Source organism: Lygodium microphyllum, chromosome 14 (assembly GCF_053477565.2).
Source record: "Lygodium microphyllum isolate KBCC chromosome 14, Lygodium_microphyllum_v1.1.10, whole genome shotgun sequence".
In the NCBI taxonomy this organism is placed as follows: domain Eukaryota; kingdom Viridiplantae; phylum Streptophyta; class Polypodiopsida; order Schizaeales; family Lygodiaceae; genus Lygodium; species Lygodium microphyllum.
This window is the reverse complement of record NC_141148.1, coordinates 3760329-3785245: the sequence shown is the minus strand read 5'-3', so window position 1 is coordinate 3785245 and position 24917 is coordinate 3760329. Positions and strand designations below refer to the sequence as shown.

General features: G+C 40.9%; 1 protein-coding gene across 1 annotated transcript in view; it reads right to left on the bottom strand.

Annotated features, from left to right (window-relative positions):
- Positions 1-21676, bottom strand: part of LOC148025268 (uncharacterized) — a 104465-nt gene extending 82789 nt beyond the window's left edge. The window contains exons 1-2 of the mRNA XM_087692270.1: positions 21217-21676; positions 4778-4889 (exon numbers count right to left, since the gene is read on the bottom strand). Coding sequence (XP_087548396.1) covers positions 4778-4889; positions 21217-21406 — 302 coding nt within the window. The 5' untranslated portion in view covers positions 21407-21676. The remainder of the gene's footprint in view (positions 1-4777; positions 4890-21216) is intronic.
- Positions 21677-24917: the final 3241 nt, after the last annotated feature.

Below are 24917 nucleotides of genomic sequence, written 5' to 3'. Positions count from 1 at the left end.
AAAGTCCGTAGTAGTGGCATTGGCAAACCAATTAGATAACCCCTCAAGTATGGTGGGGGCAAACGGTCCTGCCATTATATCAACAACAAATCTACTCTATTCAAATGGAGGATGACCGCCTCTCAACTGTGAGGGTGAAGCTGAAGTGGCCTCACCTGATGCACTCAAGTTCTTAGGTGGGGAAGAGAGTCCAATCTTGTGCAAACTATCCTTGGCCTTTGAGCAACACTCATCATCAAAATGACTAGACTTTTGGCAATGTTTACAATATCTATTCTTTTCTAGGATATTTTGCCAACCCAATTTCAATCCTAGAGGGGCATTACTTTGTTCCTCACTATTCAACTAAATATTGGTGGTGTTTTTTCCACCACCTTGCTTCATTTTCTGAAAAGTTAAGGCCCCCCTCTAAATATTGGGTTTTCTTATGATATTAAATGTACAATCAAGCATAAGGCCATAAATGACACTCAAACTCATTGACTTAATCATTAGCTGATTTGGGTAAGCCAATTGTGGCGAATTCAGTACGAGTAATCGTTGATACTACAGTCAAAACATCCCTCTCAATAAGTTTAACTTGGAGCTCATGGCCAAGGTTGATACATCAGGTACAATCACGAGCCACGTAGCAAGCAACAATGTATTCAACACTTAAAAACAAGCCTCGAGGTCAAAGTGTTGGAGTTAAGAGTGAAATTCAGACACAAGATCCTCAATCAACTTGACTATGGCTGTCATTTCTCCTCTTCCAAGAGCGCACTACCTCATATGAAAACTACGGAAGGTTAGGCTAGGGTTCCTACCCTTAAACAAGTTCCCACAAGCCAAGAAATCCAAGACATGTCACATCAAATTAGACAAAGCAATAAAGTTAAACTTGTTAAAATGAGTCTTATCTATAAATGCATGCTTAGCTGATGTAGACAGACGGATGGATGGTTGCATGAGATGGGGAATAGATGGATGGCATAGGATAAAAGGTAAATGATTAGATACTACATGTGGCATCCAAGTGCCTCGCATGGTGACTCTAGATATGTATCCCAAAGGAGGTGACTGACAAGTATATGATCCTAATGCTAAATGTGCGGGTGGAATATCCTTGCATATAGGTCCCGATGGATGGTTGGGTTGGGAAATAAACCCCCACCACCAATGTATCTCCACCACTTGGCTGTGCAAAAGCAAAGGACCTAAAGGGATAGGATATACCTATGTTTGAAAATCCCCTCAATGTGGTATATCATTAGATATGTGGAATGGTTAATGTCATGTAAATAATGATGTGAAAGCAACAAAAGAAAAGGATGGGATGGGTGGGATTGGAAATTGTGGTGTGGAAGAAATCGAAGTGAATATAGATTCATTTTTAGGAATGGAAAAAAAGATAGTAATGTTTGAAATGATGATGCATCAATTTCAATCTGACTTTGAGAAACAAAACTTGAAGGAAACCTTGAAGAAAAAAATTAAGTTTCTCCTACATGCACCTCCTCTTGCGTTTACATAGAATTATATATCCTCTTCAAGACAAGTGCAATGGTGAATGTCATGTGAATAAAGATGTGAAAGTAACAGAAGAGAAGGGTGGAATGGATGAAATTGGAAATTGTGGTATGGAAGCAATGAAAGTGAATATAGTTTTATTTTTAGGAAATGGAAAAAAAGATAGTTATGTTTGAAATGATGATGCATCAACTTCAATCTGACTTTGAGAAACAAAACTTGAAGGAAACCTTGAAGAAGAAAATTAAGTTTCTCCTACATACACCTCTTCTTGTATTTACATATAAGTACATGTCCCCTTCAAGACTACTACTGTTATAAATAGATTGAAAGTGTCATCTTCTTGAGTATTATCAACATCTTGTATAGAATTAGAAACATAAGGAACTGAAACAAAAGTACATACCTATGCACTTGAGACCGGAGTTGAAGAAGAGGAAGTGAATGAAGGTTTGAACTCTATGTCTCTCTCCCATAGGATGACCAATCCTATATGGAGGTTCCATCTTTCTTGCAAAATCATTAGACTTGTGCGAAAAATCTAAGGACGGATAAACAATGTCACCTACAAGTTGTTATTGGGCTCAATGCATGAGAATCAAATCATACTTAGCCCGTGAAATCTCATATGGTCCATAAGTACCATAGTAGTTAGATGTTTCTCCTCCTCCATCAAAATCTTGCGGAGTAAGCTAAGATACCCACTCTTGCACAGTTCTCGCAAGGTTATTAAAAGACTATAATGGTGAGGAAGTGTTCAAAGTTATCTTCCCTTTGAGAGTTCCTCTTTCTGAGGACAAGTTTTCCGATCAAGGGTCTAGGTTTCTTCAAAGAATACCTAAATTTGATATCATGTAAAGAAATGCTCAAATACAGCACACAAACACAATCGTACACAAAGCACAAACTGATAAAGGAACTCAAAAGGTGTAGGGTAATTCAAAGACAATGAGTATAGAACATGGATGAATAAATAGAATGCTCAATGCAATAAACACACCATGCAAGGTGAATGCAAAACCTCAAACTCTTGTACCTCTAAAGGATGGAGGTAAAGGGTACAAGGTAGAGAGTGTATCATACTCTTTACAGATCCTGAAACGAAGCAAACAGCCTTCAAATGTAATCCGCAGCTGGAAACGCAGATCTTTGTGTCTAGATCAGGCTGAACACAACAGTGACAGCTCGGAACAGTAGGCAGCAAGGCTGAGAACTATTAGGTGATGAAAGTGATTGCTATAGACAGCAAAGGCAGCTGTCAAAATGCTTCAAAAAGGCTGGTGTCAGTTGTATGCCGCAAATACAGACTGTAGAGGATCAGGCTGCAACAAACACAAACAACTGAAGGGTCATAGACTATAGGCGATGGCTAGGAACAAGTGTCTATAGGCTAGAAACTATTGGCAACAGCAAACACAATGTTTGCATGGCTATAGACTCATCGCCAGTTGCTGATGGAAGGCTGGTAGCACCACAAACTAGCAGTGAAGATGTGGGCTCCAGCTGATGGAGGACCTACAATAACAAGATAGGACTAAGTGGTGTGCAACCTGTCTATTTAGAGATGAGTGGATCCCCCTAAACTAGGGCTTATGGGACACAAATACTCTCTAAGAAAGTGGTCATTCAATGATAACTTCTGATAATAAGCATGTTTTGGGGGACTAATAAAGAGCTAATCAAGATATAATGCATTTTTAGCTCAACACTCAACATCTCCAACAACACTCTCAGCTCACCTCATCCCTGGTCCTTGAGACAAGAAGTTTTGAGGTCCATGTTGTACCATATTCATTCATTTTCCATCTGAGCATTTTCCAAATTGTGCTCCACTTTCATCATATATTTTGTGTGTCTCTTTGTGTGCCCTAGCATTTCCTTAGAGACCATCTTATCTATGTTCCAAAGAGTTCAAAGAGAGCTTGCACCAAAGAATGTGGTTTTTGTGGCCAGAAGGTCTTATGAGGAAGCTTGGTCAAGTCAAGATATCAAAATCAAGTTTTTCTATAAAGAGTTAGTACTTGTAATTACTATTTTACATGTTGCAGAGTCATCTAACCATCATTCTCAAAAACAGCTGGTATTTTGGACCTGGCAGTGAATAGGTCAGTACAAAGGTCAGTGACATAAAACCTCTTTAATGACACACGCGCATTGCACTGGCAACAAGTTGCTCATGAATTGGGCACAAACAGACAATCCATTATAACAGATTGTCAATAGAGATGCAACACCAATAGATTGCCTATGCATTGGCAATGCAATTAATCCATCATGTCCACAATCCAATATCCCTGGTTGTCACATGCTCCACTTAGTTAAGTGGGGTTTATCCTTGGCTACCCTTAATGTAATTACATACCATACGTGCATTGGTGTTATGCATTTTCATGGCAGATTTTAATGCTACATAGTAAACCTCCCAATTCTTGAGCAGCTCCTCAATGCTAATTGCAGCCTTCAGCAAAGCTCTGTACTTTTTTAAGGCAAGACTTCCAGTCAGGAATACTTCAAATAGTAACACTTGCCCAAATACGTAGTGTTTCAGTTCATAATTGATATAGCACTTGGCCGAATAGCAAGCATATCAGTTCACTTCAAATCAGTTTCTGTTATCTGAATGATCTAGCAGTTTGCAATGGCAGTGCTTTTCCATGTTTGCCTTCCTCCAGTGTGTGTGCATTGAGGACGGCTGTGGGTACGTCACAAGCATGAACCAACCCACCACTAGTAGACCACTAACAGCTCAATCCAACATAAACAGACCCACAACTAATCCAGATCTACAACTTACTTCAAGTTGAAGCAACTAGCAATCAGGTAGGTCAATCAATCTCCTATTTAACCCCAATACGCCAAGTTTCCACACAGTAAAATGTAGAATGTTCCAGTCTAGGCAGATCCGACAGAAGGAGATTAGCAATGGTTTTCAGTTTTACAATCTGCAGATGTCTACTAAGTTGTGAGCTTAAAAACAAACTCATCTGGCACTTTCCAGGACAATACCTCCATGATGAAGGCAATGCAACACCAGTTCCAAGGTAATACGCAATGTTAAAATAGAGTTATATTTAGCATCAAATTAAGGCCAACTTCACACTTGCACACATGGCTTTTAGACCACTCATTATGTAAAGCCTAACTGAGACAAAAATATACAAATAGTGCTACGTACAACTCTAAAAATATACAAAATGTGAGCAATTTCAAGAAAAATCCTATTATAAAGAGATCCATACACAAAATAACATTTCGCATTAGTTCTTACCATTTGTAGCCACCAACTTCAAAAACACTGCTTCGGAGCTCACGCTTGCTGATTTGTGAGAAACTTTCGATTTTCCATGTGTATTTTCCATACAAATCAGATGGTCTTGGCCCTGAAAGATCATTTCTAACAAAATAAATCTCTTGCAGCTAGTTAAAACGTGAAAGACTAGCCAAAACAATACAACGAGGCTTTTTGATTTATACCCAGACATTCGAATGTAACCAATGAAGACTGCCTATCAGATAGTGAATCTAGAACTGCTGAATATCACATAACGTATCTCACTGTGCCACATAACAATAATGTGCCTAAAACTGCTGTATCTAACTGTTTAACTGAAGCCATATGACAACAATAACTTCCATCATCAAAACACGCAATTTCCACCCCCCCGCCCCCCCCCAAAAAAAGGGGAACTGAACCCACTTCTCAATGCATTAGAGTCATCTAGTGAGTCACTTTTTTATATTCACCAGAAACATTGTATTGGGTTCATGCTAAATCCAGCAATTATACTCAATCATCAAGTGCAAGTGTCTCAAGCAAATTGGTCTAGTCCTCCAGCCATTCAACCTTTCTTCCAGTTGAATCATCAACAGAACCAGTAGAAATACCACCAAGACAAAGAAAGCAGAACAATAGCAATATATATGACAAGATCATAAGCCGTAAGGTGTTGCATGCATAGGTAACCTCATGAGAATGCATATACGAAGTGAAAGCAAGAAAACACAATGAGCAGTGAGAAAGGAGAACACAAGAACTTAATAGTGGATCATGAACGAGCAATGAAATCCATAAATGCAAGCATGAGAAGAACAGTTCAATGCCACCAAGGTACAAGCACACAGTGTGACCAAAAGTGTCTCCAGCCTCCCTCTCTCCAGATGATGTCATACAAAAAGAGTGGAGGAAAGCCTAAAAATAGGCAGCACTGGAGCAAGGCCCGAGAGGACTAGCGCACCCGAGAGGACTAGTACAATCATGCCCTAAATATGGCACCCAATGTGCCCACTAAAAGCAGTGCCTAACCCATGATTCGTACATTGATAACACCCTCTCTCAGATCATGGATGATCCGTACAACATGATGATAACATATAAATCGATAGGAACCACCACCATGTCACATACCACACCAATAAGTCCGTGAAAATTTTATAACATCACAAGACAATGTACATACAACAATGACACTGGAAACACCATGGCCACTCCAAATTGGCCAATTGCTAGATGCATATCAATAAAAACACTGATTTAATGTCAATTATACTCAAACTCTGATCATAGAAAGGGAAAATAGCTGAATCTCGTTGCATGTCACAAACAACCCTACAAAAGCATATCATGGCTGTGGATTCCCCACCTTCAACGAGCCTAACAAAGGGGTCCCCTATGTGAGAACCCATTAGAGGCAAAGCCATATCACTTTCACATCATTAATCATGGAGCCATGGACCTAAAGGCACATCAGCTTCAAGATTTGCCAACCACTAGAAAAAAGATGCCTATAGAATGCCACACTTAAGGTCCACCGCATCATATGGATGTATGTAAGGCATAAGCATGCCCAACCTCCCCTCTCTCACGATCCCTCTCACCTAGGGACATGAGGAGTGCCACTTCGTTACTATAGCATAAGAGCATCCCTGCTCCATATCAAACCGTGCATCAAGGGAGGATCAAAGTTGATGTAGGGAGATCAAGTCAAGGAAGTTCACCACTTGCAATAGCACCAAACACAATAAGAGATGCAGTAGTCCCTCTTTGCCACAAAACCTCCATGACAAAAAGCACTAACTAGGAATCAAAATCCAAGCGAGTCCCAGGAGTCTAAGCTTGATGTAGCATCCATCTATCCACCATCTGAACAAAATAAGCCATGCCACTAAAGAACATGGTGACTCTCTTTGCATTGATCACTACTACTCATCTATCTAAATTACCACCACTTGGAAAACATGACACCATCTCCTCTATGGAGCATAGGGAGATCGCCACAAACACTACTAGACAACAGTCAACAAGGAGCCTCAATGACAAAGAATAATAGACTCCACCAAGCCAAGAATATGATCCAAGCATAAGGCAAGAAGTTGCAATGGAGAAGCACCGTATCCCAAAAGCATACTCTCAACTTGAAGAGTAAGCTTGAGAAAAGCAAGCTTAGGCCCTATTGAGAGAATCACAAGCCCCTCAAATAGAGAAGTCGTCACGGGGATGTGAAATTTTAAGATGCTTTAATCTTGCTGATAACGTTATTAATCAAATGTGGAAGATTTTTTAGCACATGTGATGCACATGGCAGTTATTTCATGGTAACAGACCAAGGACCTTGAGAATGCAATGAGTATCAAAGGCAAAAGTTGTGATAAGTTATGCCAACTAGACTTTGGGGGTCAATTGGTGTCAATTTTGACCCTAGCACAATTGTTTGGCTAATAAGTGTTAGTAGTGACACTAAGGACTAGCATTAATTAATTAATTAATTAATGTCAATAAGGGTCAAAAAAGATTAGAAACTACTCCATGTTGCAAATGGCTTAGCCAATTTAATTATGGATGGACACATTTAATTTTGGGCATGGTCAAAGAACTGAAATTAATTTTCAAGATGACTTAATTCTGAAAATTAATTAAATGGCTGGATAATGTTGAAAAATGGGTTTAGAAGGCTACCACTTTTTGTAAAAATGCCCATGCAAACTGAAAAAACGTTTTTGGGAGCTAGGTCTCAATCACTCAATTAGTTTACAACTTGGAAGAGAGAGAAAGAGGGAGCTATTGGTCCATTTTCTGATTAGAGAACACCAATTTGCTGCAAAAGACAACCATCTGGGAGCCTCACCAAACAAGGAACAGCAAGGAGACACCTTCCATGGACTAGCAACAACATCACATTTTAGGATTTTATCACGAGAAAATCAGCTCTCTCTCATCTTGGCTTTCTCTTACATTCTCCAATAATTTCTCAAAAGATCTCGGCATTTCTCAGCCATTCTCAACAGATCTCAACCAAATTTGGTGGACAATAGGAGAATTTCTATTTTAAACCCTAAGTTTCTACAAATATTAGGGTTTGACAATCACCTTGGGACCCATGCCAACAAGAATAGACATTGTATATTGAAATCAGCACCTGAAATTTGTGGAATTGACAAGGATTTCAGATGCCACGTCATAAAATTTAAATTGGGTAGCATTTGGCCAGTTGGTGATTCCATTTGTACAATTCCTTGGTGAAAATCAAGGGGCAATTGGCCCAACTTGCTTCTTGATTGTATGTACAACAAGGGGCTTTTGGATCAGCAAAGGAGATTATGGAATCTCAACTTGTAATTAAAGATGAAGAAATACCGAGAGGGGCACTGGTTCTTGGGCCAACGGGGTGTCTATTGTCCAAGATTGTTAAGCTAATGTGTGCATTTCAGTTTATGCTTAGTTATCAATTGTTGTAATTAAGTGCTTGAACAAATTTCACCACCCTATCCAAGGAGGAAGGCTAGATTTAGAAGCCATAATAGAAACTGAGATATATAGAAGATATGAAGAAAGAGAGAACTAGAGATGCTTGGGGCGCACTTGTCAATAGACAGCCCAAATAAGACAAATCCAACAATTCACACACAGCTGAAACACATACAAGCAAACAAAGAAGGCAAAGAATGGAACAACAATGGACTTTAGTGATAGCGCACAAAAAACAACATGAGTACCCTCTCTAAAACTAAGCATAAAAACACGTGTGTTAAGGATCGGGTCAGCAAATGCTGAAAAGGCAATGTACCACGATCAAAGGAGCAAAAATGCAAGGTTGTGCAGGTGGAGAACCAGCAGGCAACAGAAAATCCAGCCTATAGGGGAAGTAGAGCCCAATCGTGGGGCAGAAGACAGGTTGTCCCACCCACATATCAAGTTACCCAGCTGAGGACAGGCAACCCTGATGTAGAGAAAGAGCTAGGAAAGAAAAACACAAAGCATAGCAGCTCGAGACAAGAAAATGCAGCCATTCAGACCTGCGGCCAGTGTAAACACATCAAAGAAGACACCTAGATTGAGTGATTTAGTCATATGATACCATCTGAGAATGTGCAAACAAAGTGGAAGCAAGAAAACACAATGCACGACACTGACACAATTAACAGTGAGAAAGAAGAACACAACTCCTCAGAAGTGAATCAGGAATGGGCTATGGAATCCATAGACAAAAGCATTGTACAATATCACCAAGATACCAGCACACTGTGTGACCAGCAGTGCCTCCAATCTCCCTCTCTCTAGATGATGCAATACAATGAGTGGAGGAGGAAGCTTATATGTGAGGCAGCAATGAAGGAAGGCCTAGGAGGATCAATCCACCCAATGAAAAAGAAGCCACCCATGGCCTAAATGTGGCACCCAATGTACCCACCAACAGCAGTGCCTAACCCATGATATGTACACCACTAAGTTCTAACATATCTGTAGAAATTCCATATTGTGACACATAGGTCACCAATCTCCTCATAGTACATACTTGTCCTTATCAAGCACCAACCCTTGAAGCTTCTTTATCATCCTCCATATTCAAGCACCATGGAATGCCCATAATTAAATAGTTGTGATAATATGGTTGGAAATTTTTGGAGAGATTCTGAAACCAATTACCGCTTTAAGATAGATAGTGACAACCAACTGGCCCCAGAACTAGTGCCCCAGAACTAGTGCCCCTTGCAGTGTTTATTTAAGTCAGTCTTCCACAATCTTGTAGTGCAGCTGAGTATGGGTTCAAATCCTTAGGAAGATGGAAGATCTTGCCACAAAATCAAGAGATAGTCAAGTCTCCACTTCCTCGATTGATCAAGCCAATTCTCCTCCAAAATCTACAACATATGGCTCTCTAGAATGACCAGCAGCAAAATCCCCAAAGTTCCCCCTTAATTTAAAGTGACTAAGGATACAAATTGGGTATTCTCCACTTGCAAGTACCCATGCTGTAGATGAGCAATCCTTCTTAAATTGGCTGTAAATTCTCAATTTTCCAGCAAATCTCCTTTATGCATGGCTGAAAATTTGATAACAAGCTTCTGAGACAATTGAAAAACCCTAATTTCTGCAGAAATTCAGAGCTATACCAGCAAATTCACTGCTGAATGACTGAGATTGACGAATCCAGCAGTAATTGGCAAGTTAGACACACACACATACACACAAAGAAAGAAAGATATATTAACATCTTTTGAGGCCAAACATGGCCTATAAGACAAAACCAAGTACAATGTTAATCGTCACTAGATATCAACATGTGATGTGCTAAAAGATGATCAGTGATATACTGTGAAAAGAACCTAAAGTGATGTACAAGACAAAATAGTGCCTATGTAGAGATACAAGAGGATGAAATGGTACATGTCTAGCTGTGTGGCTAAGTAATATCCATGTATCTAGTTCCAGATTCCACCCATTCAAGATCAGTGGGTAGAGTATATCATATATCACCTGTAAATGTAGTGTTCCTCGCTCTCCACCTCCTCCTAGCATAATCTGCAGATTCCCTCAGCTCTAGGAATCCGGGCTGCCCTCCTAGTCTCAATCTCAAACTGATGAAAGTTTGGTACAAATTCTTTCAGGATTCTTGAGCGTGGCTCAAAAAAGGTGCTTTCTACAGGTTATGAGAAGATGGAGTCTACAAGTTGAGGTCTCCTTCTACCTTGACTTCTCTTCTTCTTACTTCATAGACACAGTCTGAGCTTTGGCATGCTCGGTTTGACCACTTGAATTATGACTACCTTCAGAAGGCTTCTAGGGAACAGCTTGCATAGTGGTGAGCCAACAGCCCTGTGTATCCTACATTTGTGGAAAACAACATCGCAATGCCATTGCAGCCCATCACCATTAGCCTATCTATCGGATGGAGGTCAAGTCTACGTTTTTGAATGGCGTCCTTAAAGAGGAGCTTTATCTCTCTCAACCTCCAGGTTTTCTTGTGCAAGGAAAGAATGACTATGTTTATCCATTGCGGAAGGCCCTCTATGGCCAAAAGCAAGCTCCGAGAACTTGGTACCAGAGGATTGATCGCTTCTTTCTCGACATTGACTTCCAAAGATCAGCTCATGACCCTAACCTTTACTATAAGGTCGAGGGTAACAGGTGTGTTTTGATAATTTTATATGTGGATAATCTTATCATCAAAAGGAGTGCTTCTATGGAGGTTGATCAGCCTCGAGATATTCTAAGACGAGTTTGAGATGACGAATCTTGGGATCCTACACTTCTTCCTTTGTCTGGAGATTTATCAAATGGCACAGGACATCTTTATCTCGCAGCACAAATATATCTCCAAGTTACTTTCGGAGTCTGATATGGCCGAGTGTCAGTCTATTTCTTGCCCCATGGACCCTAAGTCCAAGCTTGCGGCAACAAGAGATCCCCTTTCAAATGCTACCAGCTACAAGTGCCTTGTTGGCTCCCTTATCTAGCTCCTCCACACTCAGTCAAATATTTCTTTTGTGGTGGCTTTGTTGTCTTCTTTTATGAAGACTCCTACACAGGATCACTGGAGGGCAACCTTGCATGTTCTTCAATATTAACAGGGGACTCGATCCTACGGGATTATGTATGGAGAGGAGGTTACTCTTTCTGGATGGAGTGACATGTGGATTCGAGACGATCCACTACAAGTTATGTCTTCTCCCTTGGATAGGGAGCGATCTCTTGGAGCAACAAGAAGTAGCCTACTATGGCCCTTTCTTCTACAAAGGCTAAGTACCATGCCCTATGTTTGACGACTATGGAGCAGTTTGGCTCCATCGTATGTTAGCGAAGATTGGCTTTCCATAGATAGGACCTACGGAGCTACGTGTCAACAACTAGAGTGCCCTTGCCTTGGTAAAGAACCCAATGTTTCATGCCTGCACAAAACAAATTAAGATTCATTATCACTATTTTCATGAGTGGATCATGGATTCCGAGCTAGCAGTGGCTTGTTGTCTAACGAAGGACAATGCGGCGGATCTCTTTATGAAGCCCCAAGGCTTCTATGCTTCATCATATGAGATTGTTAGGTCTTAAGACACTCCCAAGATCTAAGAGGGGATGTTAGCCTACCCTATTTAGTCATGTCAATCTCTCATCTCGTGGTTGTGAGCTCCTCAAAGTTTGATAGAGTTATTGGAGCTTTGACAATTTAGTGTGCATTTCTATGCATTTCCTCCATTTTAGGCACATTTCTTGTGCATTTCCTTTGTCTGTCAATTGGATTCCACCCCTTGACAGTGTTTCCTCATCTTTTTTGTGCAGTCAGACTGCATTTATTGCAGTCATATCACCTATTTCAACAGGATGGCTAGATTGGGAGACCTTTTTAGCAATCAGTCAATTTTAGAGGAGTTTGGCTATATATAGCCACAACCCACACTTGGCTGATCACTTCTTCTTGCAGATTTCAGCACTCTCTGGCTCCCAAACACTCTCCGACTTGGAGCTGCCATTATCTCAGCCTGATTTGGTGCCCTCATTGACGCCTTGGACTGCATCCAGAGACTTATCAATCCATATCATTGTATTCAGCATTCATATTCAGTCAATGCCGTATTTCTTCCTTCATTTTTTGCTTTCTCTCTCTCTTTCTCTCTCTATGTTCGCATTCCTGCTTCCGTTGTGCACTCTCACAAAACTCCAGAGCGTCAAAAGCTTTCTTCTCTAGTTTGGTCCACAAAAATGCCAATGCTTTCTTGGTTAAATCATACAATGGTCCATCAACCTCTGCAAACCACTAATGAATCTCCTATAATAAGAGCACAATCCCAAGAAACCTCGAACTTTATGAACATTAGTCAATTCTAGCCATTCTACAATAGCCTTGACTTTTTCTAGATTCATCTGAATCCCATCTTTGGATACAATATGGCCCAAGTAGTAGTGAATCTCTTCTTGGAAAAATTCACTCTTTTTGCTATTCACCTAAAGTTTGTGTCTGCAGAATTCTTGAAACACTATTTTCAAGTGTTGCTTATGCTCTTCTTCATCTTTTGAATGAACTAAAATATCATCAAAGAAAGTACCTACAATCTTCCGATGTGCTCTAAAGGTTATTTCCATCATTCTATTAAAGGTTGAAGGAGCATCAGTAAGACCAAATGGTAGCACGAGAAACTCATACAAACCAAAAGTTGTCCTGAATGCTATTTTAGGAATATCTTGAGAAGCAATCCTTATCTAATGGTAGCCATTGTTTAAGTCAATCTAGTTGAATGCTTTGGATCCATCCAATCTATCCAAGATATCATCAATTCTTGGAATGGGAAACCTATTTTGAATCGAAATTTTGTTGAGGACCCTACAATCCACACACATGTGCCAAGATCCATCTTTCTTCTGCACTAAGAGGACTCGAGAGCAAAAAGGTGAGAAACTAGGTCTTATTAGGCCCTTTTCCAAGAGCTCATCACTTACTTCATAATCTCCTCTTATTGTGTTGGACTCACACAATAGGGTAGCCTATTTGGAGGTGAGCTCCCAGGAATGAGATCAATGTGACGATCTTTTGGCCTTCGTAGTGGTAACTTGTTAGGTAAAGTGTCTGCAAAACAATCTTCATACTCTTTATAAGAATCTCTCATTCGCTCCTCATTTATTCTAAGATGGACTCTTCAATTCTAGACTCTTTGTTAGAATCTTTGACAAAAATCAAGTACGAGGAAATAGACTTTTTCATTGCTTTACAAATTTGTACATGGGATAAAATAGAAATAAAGTTTCCTTTCACTCCCACATCAAAAGATAAATTTTTACCCTTGAAAGAGAATCTAACCTTATTTAGATTCCAATCAACGACTAGATCTATTCTTCTATGCCAAGGTATTCCTAATACAACATCACAAAGACCAAGATCTCCCACGACAAATCTCTCATGATCTACATAATCTCCTATCTCAATTTGTAGTTTCCCAAGAATGGGAATAACTTCAGACTCCATTCCTTGAAAAGGAGTTCCTTGAAAAGGAGCACCTAACATTTCTAGTGTTTCAAATCTCTCCTTTGGTAGATATAGAGCTTCAATAATTCGAGGATGGATATAATGATATATAGCCCCAGTGGCTTCACAATGGAGGCATTCGCACTCCACAACAGATTCCTTAGACATCCGGTTACCCTACTCTTCCCCGGACTGGCGATAGAGTATCGCCAGTTAGTGGAAAACTTTGGACAGCTCTCCGGCACTGTCCTTCTCGCCTCGTTCGCAAACGCAATGACAGCCACAAGAGTCCCAAAGGTACGGGTGGCAATGAAAGAGACAAAGGATATACCACAGCTTCTAGAGATTAAGACAGGCGGACACTCTTTCAGGCAGCAAGTTATTGTGACTAGGCAGTCAGGACAATGCCTGCGTTGCCATGACTTTGGGCATCAGACAGCAGATTGAAAATGAATGAGAATAGGTTGATTCACAATCTTACCCCAAGCCATAAAAAGCTTCCTTTTCTCTGATGGAGTTTCATCCTATTGCAAGGATTCCTTAAGTACAACATTTGCTTGAGGTGTCTTTTGGGGCTGGTTTTCCTTCTTTGTCTTATTAGGACATTGACCAACCATGTGTCTATTATAGCTGAAGCAACTTGAGACCTGAGGAGATTGTTCATTTGGTGTGCCATTTTCTTCCATGGTAAAACAAAGCAATGGAGGCAAACCATAAAAGGCATCACTGATCAACCACATTAGTTGTGAATGGGAGGGCCCATCCTCAAAGGTACTACGCACATGAAAGCTCAAGAAGGGGAAGGCATACATTGAGATTCAATTAGAGTCATTGAAAGAGGCATGGGTACACTCTTGTGCGATGGAATCATGAACGGTTTGATGGCTGCAAGAGAAATATGTATAATGTGATGGTCTTTTGTCATAAGGGCACTATGTTTATGAAAGCCATTGATGCCTCTTTGTCAAGCCTTATAGTGACAAGTGCAAAAATTCTTGTATTGCTCATGCAAACCGCAAAACCATTAAGTGGGATCTAGAGAGAGATAAGTTATTGCTATTACCGGAGAAACAACATAGATGCTACACATTCTATATAGCAGCACTTGTAAGATGTCATCTTGCAAATTGGACCTAAATATGTTGTCTCTGTCAAAAGATGACGTACCAGCAAGACACTAGGGTTGGCAGGGAGAAACACGGAGTGAACTCGGCAAATATGGAGAAGAGAAGAAAAGAAAGAAGAAACTCTGATGAATGAAATGATGAAGTTCTGAATCATGGAGTGAATGTGATACAAGGGAACAAGGATGCCGTAGCACAAGGAAGATGATGAAGATAGCCACAAACCACGAACCGCAATGTCCTCCTGAAGGGGTGTGAGGGTAGTGGAGAGGCTGGAGAGAATGACTCAGCCGTAAGGAATGAATGAGAGAGTGGCCTATAAATAGACACAGTTAGTCTAGGATGGTGCCCCTTTTTGGGGCTGCAAACCCTAAACGCAAAACGCAAAAACGCAAACTGTGGGTGAAGGGTGAAGGGTTTCTCAACACCCCCTTTCAGGCCCAAAAAGGGGAACAAGAGAAGAGTAAGGTGGAGATGCAATGCTACATGCTGAAGAATGCTCATGCAACAGGTGCCATTGGGACAGTGTCCCTCGTGGGGAAATTGTTCACTTGCCCAAGCACCCTAGTACAAAGATGATGAAAACATGCAATGCATAGAAGGAATGTCGGACTTTGTGTGGTATCAAGAACCATAAGGATATGCCCGTACTCAATCTCGAGAGTTGGCTCCATGCTGACCAAGTGACGAAGGCAAGAAGAGAAGAGGAGAAGAGGAGGAAGAAGATGGAGAGAATCCCTAAGATCCAAGATTTCCACCGAAAAGGGAACCTGCAGTAAAGAACAGTAGACAGAGTGAACTGGAGAACCCGAAACTCAACCTCGAGAGAAAAGCCACTAGCTCCGTGCATCCATGATGGAAGGAATACGAAGGCCTCGTCACCAAGTTGCGGCTAAACCTACGAGGTCCCAATCTAGGTGGTACCTGAAGATCTTGGGTATCAGTAGAAGAGATGATTGGTCGAAGACAGCCACCCCAAGAAAGTAGAGGATGGGTGAAGAACTTCATGTGGAGTAGGTTCCCCCTCTGAGGTGGGAGGTAGAGGGGTCTCCGCTAAAGTCGAAGAAGAAGTAGATGCCCCCTCTGAGGGCAAAGAAATAACATCCCCCTCTGAATCCCCCTCTAAAGTAGAGGGGGAAACCAAAAACTCATGGATCACGAACTCCGAAATGTCTAATGACAAAGGGAGTACCGTTGGTCATGCCGAAGAAGGTATCTGGGGTGCCGAAGAGCTTCCAAAGGTAGCCTCTCGAACTTGAGTAGTCGAGGGTAGGGAAGGATAGGGCTCAAAATGAGCAAGAGGTGGGCAATAGTCGCTGTCTCTCAATGGAGCGGACTGGGTAGCCAAAGAAGAGGAAGAAGTCAAGCAGCCACTCTCTCTCAAAGAAGCAGACTGACGAGGAGACGGTATCAAACAATCACTGTCTCTTGATGGAGCGGACTGCAAAACCGCAGGTCGTGGAAGCCACTGTACCTGAAAATAGATGGGAGAAGACTGCCGCTGGCATTGCGACGATCTCTAGAAAATCGTAGTGCCAATCGATCCTCCATGTGCTCGAAAGGACTTAGTGCGCATCGGATGCGTCTTATTGCCTTGAGCATAGTACTCTGATCGCCAATGTTGAACAATCTTTGTGGCCCAGAAGGGAGAGGTGGCTCAAGGAGTGCCTGGTGGAAGACGCATATACTCCGGAGGAATGGGGAGCAAAGGTCGAAGTCGGCAAGCATCGATGGTATGTCTGGTGATGCCACAATAGGAGCACCCAGTAGTCTGGTCATCTATCGGTAAAGAAGCCATGGATACTAGTGTGCCTTGCTGAAGAAGAAAGAAGTCAGCCACCATGAACCACGAATCGCAATGTCTGCCTCAAGGGGTGTGAGGGCAGTGTGAAGCACAAACCGCAATGTCCGCCTCAAGGGGTGGGAGGGTAGTGGAAGAAATGGAAGTGAGCTGCCAATGGGAGGAGGTTGCAATCAGTAGAAAAACGCAGGTGAGGAGAGAGGACTAAAAACGCAGGCAATAGGTGAGAGAAAGACTAAAAACGCAGGAAAAAATATCAGCAGCAATCAATATGCTGAAATCAGCTCCGAACAGTGTGTGATAGGTTGAAAATAAGCGCCAAACTTTTGTAGACAGCAATGGCCAGCTTGGACCACGATGTCCTCTGTGTTTGGGGTGTGGACAGCAAGTGAAATACCTGAAATCTGCAAAAAAGAGATTGTTTTCTGAATGGAGAGTGATCAGCAACAGTCGCTTTGCTGTAAACAGCTACAAACTGCGGGTGGAAGACTGGAAACAGGCGCCAGACTGTAGATGACAGCAATGGCCAGCTTGGACCACGATGTCCTCTGCGTTTGGGGTGTGGGCAGCAAGCTGAAATACCTGAAATCTGCAAAAACGAGATTTTGATGCAACGGAAGAAGAAGAGAAGTGGATGCCGAACCCGCCCTCGATCTTTGCCTTCACTGGAGTGGAGGATCTTTGCCGTTGTTTGAGCAAATCCAGCTCTGATACCATGTCAAAAGATGGCGTACCAACGAGACAGTAGGGTTGGCAAGGAGGAACACGGAGTGAACTCGGAAAATATGGAGAAGAGAAGAGAAGAGAGAAGAAACTCTGATGAATGGAATGATGAAGTTCTGAATTATGGAGTAAATGTGATACAAGGAAACAAGGGTGTCGTAGCACAAGGAAGATGATGGAGATAGCCACGAACCACGAACTGCAATGTCCTCCTGAAGGGGTGTGAGGGTAGTGGAGAGGCTGGAGAGAAAAGGTGACGGACTGAATGAATCAGCCATAAGGAATGAATGAGAGAGTGGCCTATAAATAGGCACAGTCAGCCCCTTTTTGGGGCTGCAAACCCTAAACACAAACCCTAAATGCAAAACGCAAAAACACAAAAACGCAAACTGTGGGTGAAGGGTGAAGGGTTTCTCAACAGTGTCAGCTGCGACTAACAATGGAAACAATAGTCTCCATTGGCAGCATGTAAGAGGAGGAGTAAATACCATCATGCGCTTCTCCTGACATGGATCTTTTGATTGAAGACACACACAAAATTCAATGGATTGAGACCATATGCATCACTGATACAAGCATGGTCAATTTTGTGAGAAAGAAACCCAATGTCCTTACCATCTTTCCCTCATTTAGACACCTTGAGCTCTTAAAATCTTTAGCCACCAAATTTACCTACATCCTTATTTGGCCTGAGAGTTTGGTGCAAGTTCACAAGGAGTTGGTGCATACTATATGGTCTAATGAGTTCATGCAACAAGATGAGTATGAGAAGGCAAAGACCTTTGCTTGTCTATGCAATGTCCTAAATAATATTTGGTGGAAAGAGGTGGAGGCTATGGTGAAAACTCTCAATCCTATCTATACTAAGACATCATCCTCATCCTTTGAAGCATGGAAACATCACCACTTATCACCTTTGTCATGTAGTCCATGAATCCCTTTTCTAGCTCCTTACTCTCACATTGCTCATAATCACACAAAAGAGGATCCAAGATATAGGCCATTGCATGAATTAGCCTATGAAACCAATTCCATCTTCTCTCCCACACAACTGTAATTTCAACTAATCTAAAGAGATCAATATTGAACAAATATGTAAAATTTCAATTCAAAAATGGTTATTCAAATTTCACACATATTGCAATTTGCAAAATAAAAAGATACTTGTTTGAGAGTGAAAAGTTATTCTTTTTGAGAGCCTATTCTATCTTATCCATATATTCATATACTTGCATTTTGGTAGAGAGAGAGGAAAGCTAAGAGAGACTCGACTTCAGCCTGAGTCTCATAGTGAAAAAAGTATGAAAATTATGCACCCACACTAGTGATTTGAAGCCCTAAGTATTCTTTATTATCGATAGTATCACCTGTGTAGTTCATTATTGTTCCATAGTTTGATTCTTTTACCTCTTTTGTGTTTCTATTGAATGATTATTTATATATACATTGCTATACGAGTGCTCTCACAAGGTTGTAGCTCAAGCCCTTGTGAGAAATTGGAGTAATTGGGCTCTTTTCAAATACAAAGAAAAAAAATAAACTTAGCACTACTCAGTTAGAGAGATTGATCTTTTGTCATGATAGCCTCCGACTACTTGTAATAAGCTCTATTTCATCCCAAGCTATCATAGGTGATTATATTTATATTTTCCTCATAGCTCATGGTCTTGACTATCAAATGTCAATTCTCAAGACGATAGATTCTTTTTTACTTTGTCAAATAAAACACAGTTGAATATTGACAAGATCAATATAGAGAAGATGAAGCCTATTCCAGACATCGTACCAAAGGAGCATGATATATACACCATGCTCTATGAGGAGATGATAGCCTCGAGCCATAGCATGCATAGCAAGACCCCTTCACATCGTCAAAGAGCTAAAGATAGAGCCAACACTTCAGCCATTTTACAAGATTCATGGACTTCAAGCTCACCAAATCTAGATAGCAATGAGTAATAGGAGGATCAAAACCTCAATACCTCCACTGGCATAGATGATGCAAATGCTTGATTTCATGTTGCATGCTTATCTTTTTTGCATTGGCTAAACCCTTATCATTTATGTGGTTGACTTGAGAAACTATTGCATTAGATTGTCTTGTTTTATGTATCTACCATCACATTATCATAAGTCTCATGAACTTGATCTTTGAGTCATGATTCTTGAATGTTATCATGCTACTCTTTTTATTCAAGTTTTATGTGACATGTAGATCTTTTGTTTAAATATTGTAAGCTGTAAGTTATTTTGGGTGATTACTAATTCTGAAAATTTTGCACGTTGCAGCCTGCAAAACTAATAACTATGTAAAATTGTGAATCATGGATCTTGTGTTTTTGAGCTTCAAAACTAGTCATGTGCCCTATCTTAAAAGCTAAAATTGTTCATAACTCTAGTAAGTTTAGTATGTGTCCGCATACTATATTTATATGCACAAACACATATATTATCTATTTATAATATAATTTATTGATATACTAGGAAACTTCACTTCCACAAATATCTCAAATGGCTGAAACTCTGAATCCCAATTCTTCCCATTTCCAAAAGGCATGGAAACTACACATGTTCCTTAGTCCTGGCATCTACAATCTACCACAGCTCACATGTATATTTGCCCGTGTCTTTTGCCATCTTGCTAACAAATTTTTAATCCTGCTGATGTAATACTAACTACCACTACTGCTGAGGTGGCGCTGGTGCTCTTTGGACATTCTGGTGGTCCTATGCAGGGTCTGTCGATGCTTTGGAGTAACTGACTCTTTGCACCTCCTTAGCTCTGACAGTTTGTGATGAGCTGATGCACAAGTTTGGAAGCCGGGCACAGACTGGTTTGATAGAGCAAAATGAAGTTTGCCACATTGGGGTGTCTACAGTTGATGACCTGGTTCTTATTTGCTGATTACTAGCTGATTTTTGTATGACTTTCGAATTGGGATGCCCAGGGATTATTGCCTCACTTTTTGCCCCATGGTTGGCTTACTAGGCCAAACTAGCAGCATTCTGATAATTCTTTACGGGAAGCATAAAGCAACTTTCGAGAGCCAACCAGTTGCCAAAGAATGTGGAAAATGAAGGGAAGTATTTGAATTCTAAGGTCCCTGAGAATCCTTGTAAGCTGTGCAATGATGATGTTGTGCTCAATGACAGGCCAAATTAATTTGACCTGTCACTCTCCTTATTTAAAGTACAGAGACATCTGCTGAGAACCAGAGAATTCTCCAAGCCAGTTTGCAAAGCAAGACCCATTAGCCTGGAAAATCACCTCTATACGGATCCCTCGTTTAAGGGGAGTTGGATCTCAGTCATCATACAAGTAAAGCACGTTAAGGACAGCTGCCAAACTATCTAGCCAACCAAACACCACTTTTTCATGCAATGTTCAGTGTCTACCTACAGGGGTGGTGAGATTTACTCACTGTTCGGCAGCCTCTCTGATACCAGGAGGAACCTTCAACAGCATAAAGTGATCACATATATCGGTTAACCACCAGGCAAAATGTGTTTTTTTCCTGGGCAAACTAATTGGAGCACTTAGATGCTCATCTTCGCAAGCTTGTTAAAGACATTGTAGCACTGGGAATGCATTTCTGGAATCCGGACTGTCTCCAAGATTGATTGATAATTAAACCTAAAGTCTCGGGGAACTGTTTCACAGTTTCCACGAATCAGTTGCGATGTAAGTCTCGAGAAGCTATTTATCAATTTGCACGAGTCAGTTGCGATGTCCATCGGGCATCGTGAAAATGACAAGCCACTCGCTTTCGTAATATAGAGCTGTCAGAGCACCTAAGCGATCATGAGTAAAACAGTCAGATGCACATACTGGAAACGGATGATCCGGATGAGTTATCGTCACTGCTATCCCATGGTGGAGATGTGGATGCTGGAGATGCCTCGAGCTGCTCCCACGATCGCCATTCAGTGGTAGAATCGGCGGGATCAAATTTGGAGGAACCTTTGTGCGCATCTGCTGAGCAACTGGCTCCTTCCTCGTCCCTCGAACTGCAAGCCATGGCCCTGGCAAGAGCTTAGGGCGAAAGTTAGGGTTGCGGATTGTAAGGATCGAGAGGTACAAGGGTAGGGGCAACAGGTGCAAAAACACGACGGGAAGTAGAATAGAACAGAGGAGATGAAGAGAAAAGGGAGATGCTGAATTTTGAGTAAAGAGGCGCGCGAAGAGGAAGCTCTCTGGCTATGGCGGATCCACCGGCACAGGCACGGTCCGCAGATCAAAGCATCTATTCTTCCTTTTTCCCCCTTTTTTTGACCAAATGAAAATGAAAACACAAACTTGAAAATTAAAATCGAATAAGGACGTTAATCTACGTTTTAGGACTTTTGGTTCACATGCATCTAACGAACCTTCAACAGCCCTTATAAGTTCTTTCCTCTATATCTTCTCTCGATCCCTACACCTTATGTAGCAAGGGATTTCCAAGTGTATGGATATGCATTGCAAGCAAGCTCTTAGTATAGTTCTTTCCTCTATATCTTCTCTCGATCCCTACACCTTATGTAGCAAGGGATTTCCAAGTGTATGGATATGCATTGCAAGCAAGCTCTTAGTATAGTTGTGCATACATACATGACTACATACCTATGTATGCAATTAAATTTGTAATATTTACAAACAATTAAAGAATAGAATGTCACATTTACTTGGCTTGAATGCATGGAGCTAAACCAAGGAAAGAGAGCGCACAGAGGCCATGTAAGCAAAAGGAAACAAACCAAATAGAGACTACAAGCATGTGCTGCAATAGAATGAATAGAATATGGCAAACATCAAGCTCACATTAAGGCAGGATTAGGAGAAGCACAACACAGTTTGCAAAGCAAAGACAACAGATGGCACTCGAGTGCGTAAAGCGATGGTGGTGCTATTTTACGAATAAGGTCAGGAAAAGGTATGCGACCCTTATTGCTAAAAGGGTCTACCTTTATTTCATGGGAAGGCCACCAATGGAATAAGATTTTTGCAAGTGGTTTGAGCACACATATCATGGTAGAGCTAATTTAGTGTAGTTCAAATTTATTAGTAAGGGCTTTTACTTGGCTCTGCTTGGCTCTAAGGTGGAAAGAGGCTAGTTGTTGGCTTCAGCTATTCGTGTGATAGAGGCAACTTGGTGCATGGGGTGCAATGGTCTTCATCCTTCTCGTCAAAGAAGGTACTTAATCATGAGTGTCCAATATGGATTGAGTTCTTTGATTTACTGCTTTAGATGGTTGACAATCGTAGCAATAGAATGGGGCCTCATTAAATCCACTAGTCATGCCTATATCTTATGGGATAGGCATAATGAGCCGTCAGAATTCCTACTACGAGATCCGTCTAGGATGCAAATACTCCTATCTCTCAGGTTCACAACATTCCCTAACGCATGCTATCATAAGCAAGGCTAATGAACATTTTGCTAGGAGTTGTCCTAAGAAGGCACCTACAAAGGAGATAAATCAACCACAATAAGTGCTGAAAGAAAGGAGAAGAACCCTGGTGGAAAAAACATAGTGCAGATAGAATCATAGCCTCTAAGAGACATCTCGAACAAGGGAGCCCTCCCATCAACTACCAAGGCAGGAGAGAAGCACAAGGAGGGTAAGGAAAATAAAGGTACAGCTTCTCAAGTACCTCAACCAGGGGAAGGAGAAATAATCACTAGAATAGCAATCCAAACAATGAAAGCATTCCTCTAATGCAACAAGATCGCAAAGGGCATGCCAAGAAAAGTAGTGGAAAACCCTCTCTCAAGCATCTAGCTAGGAATTCTTATGTGGATCAAAACTACTATGCACCAATTAATGAACCTAATATGTTGGACCAACAAGCTTAGATGTGTAGAGAGATCAATGCTCTCCAGGAAACTGAAATGCTACTCCTAGAATGTCAAAGGCTTATCATCAGACTTGTAGAAGCAATTACCTTTGGACTCATACGTAAGCTCAAACCTAGCTTTTTGGCTTTGCAAGAAATTAAACTATATGTTGAGGCATGCAGAGCCTTTGAAGTCCTACGCTACTCGACATGTTTTGATGTGTAAAATAGAAGCAGAGGGGAACAATGCTACTGATTAAAGACTCCTTTAGGTTGCAATGGGTATTCTCGGGAGTTGGCAATGTTATTTGCGTGAAGGTAAAGGCGAGCAATTAGGATTTTTTTGTTTACTCAATGTATGCAAACAACCACTTAGCTATGTGAGAGCAAATTAGTGGCATAGCATCCAAAAGTGATTGCAATGAAAGGGAGTGATAGATAGGAGTGTGTGTGAGAAGCGAGCTTTTGAGTGAACTTTTTTTGGCAACCTCGAGTTTTATTTCACATAGTCCACTTGGTCCTCTTTTTCTTTTGGGCATATGTCAACCATCACTAATGCTACTTCTCCATTGCCACCACCGCCACCACATCTTACTCTCCCCCTCCTCGTTAGAACCACAACCAATTCTCTCTCTCTCTCCTCATATGTTGGGGACCAACCACTGACATCTCACTTCTCTCGATAACATTACCACCACTAGCACCTCCACTACACCACCACATCTTACTCTCCTCCTCCTCATCAAAACCACAACCGATTCTCCTCTCTCTCTCTCTCTCTCTCTCTCTCTCTCTCTCTCTCTCATATCTTAGAGACCCATAACATGTATCTCCCCTCCTTCCCCTTAATAACACACACACACACACACTCTCTCTCTCTCTCTCTCTCTCTCTCACACACACACACACACACACACACACACACACACACACACACACAACACATTAGTAGTTTTCTCTCCTTAATCACTTTACATCACTACAAGAAGCTCATGTGATTATTTTTTATAATATTATCATAAGTTAGTGGTTGAATTACGCATATACAAGAGATATCACACCCAGTATACATTCACATCTCCCCTCTCTCAATTATTTGCATATATGTTATAATTACATCATGATGTACCAGTACTTCTACTATGCACACATGAGCAAAACCAAATACACTTACATATTCCTCTCTCTCTCTCTCTCTCTCTCTCTCTCTCTCTCTCTCTCTAACAATGCACTAGTAGTTCTCTCTCCTTAATTTATTTACATCACTAGATTAAGCTTATGTGTTTATCTTTGAATAATATTATCACAATGTTGATAGTTCAATTACACATGCATATGAGATATCACGCTACACATACATTCACATCCCCCTTCTCTTCCTTCTTTACATGTATTTTATAATTACATATTGATGCGTTAGTACTTTACTTATGCACAATGAGCAAACTATAGACACATCCACTTATACTTCCACATTGCTCTCTCTCTTCCTCATTTGATTAGGGTTATATATATATTGAAGTTATGCATCCGTTTACAATAAACCCTTGCAAGCAATTGCTTCACAATCTCTGTAAAATATTGTTTTATTACTTATAGTTGTTACTCCTTTCAAAAATTATTTATTTTAAACTCCAAACTTTAACCATAAAATATTTTAATATACTAATATATTTCACATTATATTGCATAAACCTACTATAAAAACTATA